The sequence below is a fragment of the Anopheles moucheti genome, chromosome X (genome assembly GCF_943734755.1).
Source record: "Anopheles moucheti chromosome X, idAnoMoucSN_F20_07, whole genome shotgun sequence".
Classification (NCBI taxonomy): Eukaryota; Metazoa; Arthropoda; class Insecta; order Diptera; family Culicidae; genus Anopheles; species Anopheles moucheti.
The window spans coordinates 2,393,102-2,403,971 of NC_069142.1; the positions used below are offsets into that span (position 1 = coordinate 2,393,102).

The following is a 10,870-nucleotide window of genomic DNA, read 5'->3' on the forward strand; positions in this document are numbered from 1 at the left end:
GTAGTCAAAACTTCGCAAGGTATTGTTAGTTTCGATTATTTAGAATTTAAGTGACGTTTAAAAAAAACAAACTGGATGCTGGATACATCCATCCGTCCCATATATGAATGAAATATTTCATTATAGCACATTCAGTTGTGGAATGTGTGTTAATTTTTATGGCATGATGCTTGTCAATTCATTCAATTGTAAATGGGATTTAAGACGAACGGATAAAAAATAATTATATAATATAAGTTGATTGATCGATGCCGATACATTTCATTGTCGAATGGTCACTTAATATTAATAGCATTATTAGGTGTATGACCGTTCTTACGACGACAAACAAATGTATAATATTTGAAGTTATTATCTATGATACTTCACGGCACTGCTGATTGGGTAGAAATTGAATAAACATCAAGGTTTGCAAATGGTATTGATGAATGGCTAGCTCAGAAGTTTTCCCTTCCAATATCTATGCTATGTATGTATGTATGTATGATTGTATAATTAATTGTCTTAATAATATCGACGACGTACCTTTGAATAGTGAATAAATCAAACGACTTTTTTTGGGGTGCCTTCCGGATTCAATTCCGTTCCATGATTGCAAGTTTGATAGGCTCAATGGGTATTGCTGAGATAAATCTTAGTTGTTTTGGTATTTAACTTTCAAGTTTCTCCAATTATGCTGGTACGCTCGCTTATCCTATGCTCGCTTAGCCTACCGAATTTGTATCAATTCGCTGAACTATGGACTATGGCTGCACAAAACAAAAAAGAGTATTTACGTCTGTAATTTCAACTGCTTTTACTTGTTTTACTTAATTGTAAAAATGATGATGATGATCAATTGGTCTTATTTGATACAAAATTAACAAAAAATAAATGAATGAGACTGCATACTTTTGAGACACGCGCGCGTAAAGTGAATTTTACTAATGTACAGTAAATCATTCACTCGTTTTGTGCTGATATGAGCCATTAAAAAATAGTTTCGTTCCTTCTCAAATCTATGCAGGGGTATGCGGTGGGTCATCATCATCATCATTTTTAATTTAAAAGATAGCAATACATTTCATCTTGCTAATCGTTAGTGTTTTTTCAGAGAATTTGATTCGTATTCATAAATCTTGATGAATCATAGAACTGAATACATATTTCTGAACCGTGGACGGTTAAAAAATTTTGCAAAATTAATGAAAGCTGAGACATATATAATCCTCAACGAAAATTGATTCCTCATTTGGTAAAAGATTGATAAAAAAAAGACGGTACCCCATAAATTCGCTGAAGATTAATCAGAATTCACAACGTGAAACTTTGTGAAACATTTCATGAAATATTTCATACAATATTTCAGCGAAACATTTCCTCTGCGCTGAAAAGTTGCATGAAAAGCAAAATGTACGGAACTTACGTCAATTAGCTTTTTCGATTCAGATGCTGAAAAAGAGCTGCGTCGGTCTCAGTCCGCGAGACGATTTAAAAGACTGAGAATTATAGACAATTACAGTTCTACGGCTGTTGCCGTTATGCTATAGGTACGGATTAACCCAAACTACAAATCAGTTTAATTGGACCAGTTTTGATTATTTTGTTGTTATTCTGAAATCAACAATGTTAGTCAATAAACATTTTTAATAAACTTATCTACAAACTTTAGCTTAGCGAAGATACTTTCAGAATTACTATTAGCGCAAACCTTGATTGCTTATGTCATAATCCAAAAAGCATATCAAACATGGTCTTTCATGGTCTTAGTTTAGTAAAGTACTGGGCGCCTCCAGCCTTTCCGTATGAATTTTGTGATAAATTGCTATTAAGGTTGAGGTTGAATGCATAGACTATCAACCTGTCAGTATTTTCGATCAAATTGAACGATGAATATACCTGTAAAATCATAAATCTTTTTGTTTTCACGTGATTGTAGCATCATAGTTGCTTCACAATGCATTTGTTTGTTTGTTTATTTATAATGTAGAACAATACTTAAACTGTTCATGTAGAAGGTGAGAGAGAATGTAAATAGGAAAAAATATGATTGATACAACGTGATTGCGTATTTAACTTTCAAGTCTCTCCAATCTTGCTGGTACGCAACTTACACGGAACGGGTCGTTGGTTGGTTTGATAGACCTTGAACTTGAGCAAGTAATTGATCGTTGAACTGCCCAATTTGCGAACAGCCGGGCACAACACACTCACACCTCTAAGAGGCAAGCAGTGCGCACTGTTCGGTTTGATTGAGGCGAAAATTGATCGCTGGGCAGCTTCAATTAGGCTTGACGACCCTGGTCGCGCAGTCGGAACCGTATCCAGAAGCCCTTCTCCGCCGACGGTCCCAAGCTCGCTTTCTTCAGTTTGATCGGGTGCTGGGTGCGTGGTCCCGCCTCCAGCAGGAAGTGTGACAGCAGAAAGAAGAACACGGCCTTCACCTCCATCAGTGCGAACCGTGACCCGATGCAGTTGCGCGGCCCCAGCCCGAACGTCAGAATTGCCGACGAGTCGACCGGGGCCGGGCTGTCCGGTGCAAACCGTTCCGGCCAGAAGCGATCGGGCTCGGGGAACAGTTGCGGGTCGCGCATGATTGCCGCAGCCGGTACCCACAGTCCGTCACCCTTCTGCAGCTGCACCTTGCGGCCGTTGTAGTCCTCGAGCACGTACGGTTTGGTGCAGGTGCGGTCGAGGAATGGGGCCGGCGTCCATTTGCGCAACGTTTCGTTCGCCACCATGTCCATGTAGCGCATGGATTGTAGCGTTTCGTAGGTTAGCTTGTCCGCGCCACCGATCGATGTGCGCACGGTGTCAATCTCGTCCCGCAGACGGGTCTGGGCGTCCGGATTGACGGCGAGCTCGTGGGCCATAAAGGCGGATAGGGTGGAGACGGTATCGTAACCGCCGAAGAAGAACACCGTGCACTGCGCGGTCAAATCGTCATCGGTCCAATCTGAATGGGAGATTAAAAATTAAGAATGGGAGCTCAAATTTCTTGTCCAATTTCTTGGTAATCCCTGAGTTATCAGTAAGATGGAGAGAATATTACAGGGTATCTCGCAATTTTTTGACTTGATCGTCAAGGAAGTTCCAGTTGTCTACCAAAAACCCAATCCAATACTCACCCATCAGTCGCTTCTGGTTACCAGCACCCCCATTGCTCGTCTCGATGTTGTCATTCTCATCGAACCGTAGCTCCTGCTTGCGGGCCTGCATTAGCAGATTGATCATATCATGCCGCACGATGCCACGCTGTTCTCGCTGCGCAATCGTATCCATCACGACGTGCCGGAAGAAGCTGGTCATCTTTTCGCTGAACAGCCGCAACCGTAGCGCGCGCATCACGCGCGGAAAGGACGAGAACGCCAGGAACTTGAGGCCCTGCGTACCTTCCAGGTTGGTCAGCTCCTTGCCGAGCGTGTAGAACGCATTCGTACGATCGCGGAACGAGTTGATCTCGATGCCGAACGCACACGTCGCGACGATATCGTTGCCAAACCGCCGGAACAGTTCCTTCATCTCGAGCTCCGCACATCCGTCACCGCCCATCTCGGAGCGGATCGTACGCACCGCACCGTCGCAGTAGCTTGTGATCAGTCCAAACATTAGCCGCATCTTGCTGCCGGTAAAGGCTGGGCTGAGAACGGTGCGCATATTGCGCCAACGCGTGTCACGCATCGCAAACAGCGCCCGCCCGAACAGCGGATCGTGGTTCTCGTCCAGCTGGATCCGGTGGTTGATGAAGTGGTCAAAGTCCTTGATGCAGATCTGCTTCACCAGCTCGAGATCGCGCACCACGTAGATCGGCGAGAGAAAGTCAAAGTAGCCGAAGAACCGATGCTGGGTGAACCGGTGGTACATGTCGCTGAGGATGTCGGTGATGTGGCGCTTGCGCGTGATAAAGTCCGCCCCATTGCCGAGCAGTGGTACCGGTGGCACATACGGCACGCCACGGTCAGCAAAATAGCGCGCACTGCGCACCACCACGTAGTAGTACAGGAGACCGGCCAAGGCCACCAGCAGCACTCCTTCCGGCGACAGCAGCCTTGCCGCAAGAGTACCCAACATTTTCACATATAAAATTTCCCCCCCGGGTTCACACTTCAACCGACTGCTAGCTGTATCGCTTCTAACAGGGAGTTGTTGCACCGACGACTCTATCTCAGGGTGGACGTCGTAAGACTAAATCGCCGGTTGTCACCGGCCCTAGCACGTTGATGACACTCGGTCTCGGGTATCTCTTCGCGCTACCGTAAATATTTGAATTGGTATCAATTTTATGCGATTGCCACGGCCAGTGCTTACCGGTTCCTGCAAGTCACGGTCAGGGCTACGGTGGCGTGTGCCATTTGAACGATGCAAAAAAAAAACTCACTTCCAGCCGAGAAGATGCACAGCGACCATTCCCTACAACGCAATACATTCATTATCATCTTTTGTGTTCAGGTGCTGCACTCCGGACACCTCGCTTTGTTTAGCGAGCAATCAAATCGAGCGGTCGAGATAAAATGTGTATCACATCTCCTCAAAAAAAAAAAACAAGAAAAACAAATAACACACACACACAAAACAAGAACTATTATGTTTTTGTTTTTTTTATTCCACCCATAAAACTTCCAATTGTCATCAATTGGTTTGATGACTTGCAATTTCGTAGTAGTGAGGGGGAATCGCGAGCGTGCAAAAATCAAATTTTCGAAAAACGTTACAGTTAACGGTGGCGGAACAAACGCAAATCGGGGCAGTCTCCTATCATCTCCACACGAGGTTAATTCATTGAAAGACATAGTACTTCCCCATGGGAAACATTTCGAGTATTGTAACACACTGTAATTATGTCACACTTGAGACGTTAATTTGCCATTTAAAATTGTGTTCATCCGCTGCAAAACAAGCTGGTAATTTGTAGTGCATTCAGACATTTGCCGTATGTCGTATACCGTTTGCAAGTACCTGCACTACGGAGGTACTCTTGTTTGGTCACGTGTATTCACTATCTAGCCGTTTTGTAGACATATCTTTGATCACACTGATTACATCGTGGTACATGAAGTCTTCCATACGGTCCCATGCACTTTGGACACCTGCAGGCATACAAATTGTACCAAACGACCGCGAGATTCATGTACGCTGTTATGTTACTTGTTACATTATTTTGTTATTGTACGTTGCTATACACAGGGTGTTCAATAAGCTCGAATACACTTTCAAAATGTGTTTAAAAAATAAATAAACAAAATAGACTTTGGAAGGTCAATTGCTATGGAAGCTATGTTTATTTAGAACGTTTAGGGACCATTCAATTATTCCGTAACGCTAATAAGGGTGGGGGGGGAGGGTTAGTACCAGCGTTACGATTTGTTACATAGGGGGGATGGGGGGTTAAACACACAATAAGATGATACTAAGATTCCCGCTTCACAGTCCATGTATGAAAAATTTACTTATTTAAGGGATTTTTATACAAATTCCATGTTATATATCTACTAGTCGTTTGTTTAAAGGTCAAGTCTCTTTTTGTATCTTCTGATACCAACCCATTAATAACTTCTGGTGCCTCTCTGGTGAGTTGTAGTGGATCCAGTTTGCATCCATAGTCACATAGCAAGCATCGTCAAATCTTAAAACTTACATTGCGCTTGAAGAGCTCTAAACAGACTCAGAATGATGCACTATCGTACAGAGCTTCATTCAATCATACATCAAACATTATCCATACATCAGTAAACTATTCAATATTATTTAGTGCTCGGAAGCTCATTTACGAAATTTTGAATATCTTTTGCCAACTAGAAAGTGCAACATCGCGATCGGTGCTTGTGCTTGACCGTGTTTGAACTCAGTAACCCGGCTAAAATAGTTGTAGTATGGGGCAAAAGTTACACTAAGTGAACATGGTACAAGGTTACACAACGATGAAAAGTTGTATTCGAACTTATTGAACACCCTGTATTATATTTGCATTTATCAAGTTAAATCAATTTCTTTTCTTTTTATTAATTAAATATTATGTAATATATCATATAACATCCTTCGGATGACGTTGCGATTCAAACAGCCCAAAATGACCCTAAAACAAAATTTATGCGCCTAAATGTATGCAATCTACTGTACGTGCATGGAGTAGACACTCTAGCGTTTTACGTGTACAGGCAGTCCCCGAGATACGCTATTATAGCGAACTGCTATAATCCGGAAAAAATCCGCGTATCTCGAATTTCCGCGTAAGTCGAATCCTGGTGCAATTTCGTTTGTACCTCAAAGTCACAGAGTCGACTTCCTTCTCTGCATTTAATTTATGCAGCGAATCAGGTGATTTTTAGAAAGATTATATTAGAATTAGGTAAAAACAATTATTTGTATGTTACCTAAAAGGTATTTTTGACCAAATTTTCACCATTTTGCTTAAATTTTGTGCTATAAACTGGCTCATCTGTCAAATTTCCAAAAACCGCGTATCTCCGAATCCGCGTATAAGAGGAACCGCGTATCTCGGGGACTGCCTGTATATTTCTTGGAATAGCCGGCATAGCACTAATTGGTTTCGGTAAATTTCTCTTGCGTAATAAGGCAAAAACTGTGCATCAGGGCGTTGCAACGATGGCAAATGTTGAAGGCAACCGGAAAATACGAGAGGCGCAACGCCAGATTAAGGCAATCATTAAAACTTTGATATCCGTACGGATCAACCTAAATGCCGGCGATGTGGAAGACATCGATGACCCCAACATGGCAGGAATACAGAGAGAAATTCTAGATGCAATGTTTGTTGATGGCAATTTGGCACTGTCGAAATTTGAGGCATACACGGCAAGCAGCCAATATCGTGAGGCCTTCATAGAGGCATACGCTGGTACAAGATGCGCGCTCCAAAAGCGTATTCAGCTGAATACCGAGCGGATGGTAGCTGCTCGGCAGGCGAAAAAAATGAGCAAACCAAGCGCAGCATATCAACAGCAGCCGTCAGGATGCAAGGTGCAAGCAGCATCCTACAAGCCTCCTACCAAACCGGAAACTCTTGCAGCCAAGAAACGCTCTGCATGCGCTGCAGCGTGCCGCCACTGCGATAAGACGGATCACTCCGGCAATAAATGTCCGACGATGAAGAAGCGCCGTGAGCGATCCTTAGCAATCACTCCTTTCGAGCAGTGGATCAGAAATGCTAGAGCATACGACATGCCATGGCCCACCGGAAGCGGCCAAAATTCAAACTTTGATATATCCTTAATTGCACCAGCAACACACCCAAGCACCAGCAACGTAGCTACGATCAAAGAACTAGTAACAGACGAAGACAGCGAGCCGAACGAGATATAATTTTTGTACAATAATATGGGGTCTTCAGATTGCTAACGAACTAACCATAGAACTTTATTACAACTTATCACACATAGTAACACTTGGTCGTTTTCAAGAATAATATTTTACCAGATAGTGAAAAAATCATGGACCTCATCAGAAAGAAGCATCGTATTACCCGAACAACGAATTTTCAAATTCTTTGTATGAACTGTTGATGTCTTATCGAATTTATTCGACTTTCGGCAAGCAACTTTAACCGAAGCAAATACTTACTGCGAGCTACTTGGCTCATATTAATATTAAAACAACAACACAACAAACTCTAATATTGTTCCACAATACTGTTTCCCCTAGTAGCGAGGGACAACTAATGAGGTTCCAACCTCATCGTCTTTGTAAGCAAGATTGCATCGTTGCGATCTGCAAGATTATGGTACAATTGTGCCACGAGTAAACATCCGTTGAATTAATTTTATTATTTTTAAAAACTCGTACCGATCATATGAATAATACGACTACTCTCACGTCTTTAAAGGTTTAAAAAGATCGTAAATTTTTAAAGTTTATTTTGAAATGTTCAGTGCATTTGGAAAAAAAACGTTGTTTAAAAGTTTAATTTGTATGCATTTCTTTTTAATTTTGTTATATTGCCTCTTTTCTCGATTGGCATGCTGCGTATGGGCTTATGTTTTATCCTGCTTAGTAAATAGAAATTAGATGCGCGCTGAGTGCCGTTTTGCTACTAATTTTATCATAACAACCGCACTAATTGGTAACAACAAAATTTCTCTTGCACAATCGTAGGCGACATTAATTAGTGCGTGATGTCGAAACGCGAATCAAAAAGCGAGGTGGAAGTGGCGTCCCTTCAGGCAAAGGCAATAACGGAAGCCATGCAAACCACTTTATTGACACTCACTTCTGAACATTGGGACACCAATATGTTACCGACCAAGAGCGAGATTACGCAAAATCTATTGGAGGATGGCAATGTCGTTCTGACAAAGCTTGAGACCATCGTAGGATCAGCAACACTTCGCAACTCCTTCATTGCGGCATATGCTGAGGCGAAAGGTGCACTCGCAGCGCAGCACACGGCGGGCGTTGCTATCCAAGTAGAGACGGATACGATTAAGCCGATGCAGGCAAATGCAGCAGCACAAGTAAAGCGTCCAGTGTCCGTGGTGCAACCAGCTTACATAAAGCTCCCGAAACGGCCTGTTAATGGATTTTGCCTGTTCTGCGATAGTAATAGACATATGGGCATTCATTGCCCCGAGATGACCAAGCGTACTGGTAATAAACGCGAGCTCTTTATTAAGTCACTAAGTAAGTGTGTTGTCTGTTTGTCAAAATCACACACGGAAGCAGCATGTCGTTCCCGCAGGAGATGTGAAAAATGTGGTGGCAAACATCACGTACATCTTTGTAACGCATAGCCACGAAATGGGTTAATTTCTTTGCTATTACACCAAGCACCAAGGATCCCTAGAAGTGAAAAGAGTAGTTGAAAGGGATTACAGCAGAATATATAAGGTGTCCATCGGATACAATAGGTTTACTGCCCAGAGCAAACAAAAACTTTAACAAACTACATTCAATTAAAATTTGTCCGATTGAATGACCAATTTCTGCCTATAGTGTAGCAACTTGTGTCCAGGATAGGTATATACCCTACGGGGAGAGTACAAAAATGCTACTCATGTATGAATTAAATTGCTTTCTAATAATTGAATGATGGATATGTGATGGATAAACATCGACATAAATTAAGACCATTAACCATCGTGACCCAATCCCATTGTGCACTAGTTGTTAACATTAAAGCGTAAGCGCGTAAAAGCGCCTAAGAGCGCAGATCATAATTATCATAAGTTATATGTACCGCATAAAAAGAGAACTCACTGAACACCATTTGCAAATATCAAAACTTCGGAAGTTACTGTCTGTCAGGAAATTAATATCTACATAACGTTTGATGAACTCGTCTAAACAATAGCAATGCAATCGCATAAAGAATTCCAATTCCTACAGCTTGAATTCCTCATGGATCTTTATCTGCCACAGAAACAAAATGCCACAAAAACTGCCTAAGCGGGGATATAACATTTGGAAACATCATTAGATTCAGTCAGTTCTCCAGTTCGAATAAGAGAAACAACGTTAAAATCGAAATTTTGATTTTTACTATTCGAATAAAAGCATATTTTTTTTAATTATTAAAAAAGTAATCAATATCAGTCAAATGATTTCATAACTAATTGTACAAGGATGCAAGAATATCACGAATGAGCAAGGATAGCGAAGGATACAAAGCGAAGAATACAAGCAAGAAATTGTATGGTAGAAGAAAATGAATACATTATGGAGATAGATTATCAATATCAATAATATTAAACAGTTCTCTATTCCTGATCAAGTTCCGCCCTGTACAGCGTTTCCTAAATTTCCTGTTCTTTTTCGGTTAAGAAATTCTGTGAAGCAATCTCCATGCAGTTACCTTTTAACTCGGTGCGAAGCTGTCTTGTGCTGGCGTACTCTTTGCCTTCAAACGTCCATCGTAAAACCCTTTTTACGGTCCGGATAGTAGTTGTTTACGACAACATGCGGTCACAAGTTAAACACCAATACCCGTCGGAAACCCGGGGGAAATTTATAGAAACTTCTGCTAAAAACCAAGCGAGTTTGTTTGCCAATGAGCTGGGCTCTGAAACGCTCAGCTAATCCTTACCGAAAAGGTAATGGTGGGTAAAGAAAATGGAAGCCTGATCCGGGGACCTGATCCTTCAGAACATCAGAAGTCCCTTCATGTCCCCTGCTGGCGCACCGAATCATTCAGAACCACTGCCTCAATTAGTAAAGGTATATAAATAAGGTCGACTAAACCGTCCCCGCACCATTCTCCGTCTCGTTTCCGGCTCCGTTGTCGCTTGTCAGATGCTAGAATGGCGGACAAACCTGACTGTAACTGTAAGCAGTGTGCGCGTGCCCACCCTTTTGCCAGATAGATCCCGGCTTAGCCAACCACTCTTCGATGATTAACTCCCGCTACGCTCTTCAAACAAAAGCTAATTGTTTTGACAAATTTTTACAACACCCGTTAACTACCTGTTTGATCTGTCGACCATTGGAAATTGCGGTGGAATGTAAGCGCTGAGGAAGCGATAAATTATACCTGCACAAATATCTCCCGATGAAGTATCTACGGATGAATCTGAGTGGTTTCTGAGTGAGAACAGTGGTGCTACTGTTCTAGAGCTTCTTTGAGGGTAGAAGTATAATATAACAGAGATTTTATTTAGTCCCAAATGTAGCTTTGGGATTTTTCTTTTTCACGTATGCAGTGTAAATGTAATATAACACGAGAGTTTTTTTGTAAATGATTTTTCTCACATTATCAAGGGCAAACACTTATTATAAAAAATTCAACACCTGGTTATGCTAAAACGAAAATTACATCATTACGGAATCATTATTAATCGAGCCCTCTACTCTAAATTTTCCAAGTGGTGTCACATCAAGAAATTGAATACAATACTAACCAACTAACCATTATAGTATAACGTAATATAGCCTAACAAGTTAC

At 41.8% G+C, this 10,870-nt stretch overlaps 1 protein-coding gene across 1 annotated transcript; it reads right to left on the reverse strand.

Moving 5' to 3' along the window:
* Window positions 1-2,057: 2,057 nt before the first annotated feature.
* LOC128306802 (probable cytochrome P450 9f2) lies at window positions 2,058-4,150 on the reverse strand. The gene is made up of 2 exons (XM_053044415.1): window positions 3,108-4,150; window positions 2,058-2,935 (listed from the first exon to the last, which is right to left on the reverse strand). Exons 1-2 carry the CDS (start codon window positions 4,048-4,050, stop codon window positions 2,265-2,267), a joined length of 1,614 nt encoding a protein of 537 aa, XP_052900375.1. The 5' UTR covers window positions 4,051-4,150; the 3' UTR covers window positions 2,058-2,264.
* Window positions 4,151-10,870: the final 6,720 nt, after the last annotated feature.

Bases quoted from the DNA above. Each gene is read 5' to 3' on its own strand.
- LOC128306802 (XM_053044415.1), bottom strand. From the start codon at position 4,050: ATGTTGGGTACTCTTGCGGCAAGGCTGCTGTCGCCGGAAGGAGTGCTG. The intron at 2,936-3,107 runs GTGAGTATTGGA...TCTCCCATTCAG, and splicing joins TAACCAGAAGCGACTGATGG to ATTGGACCGATGACGATTTG.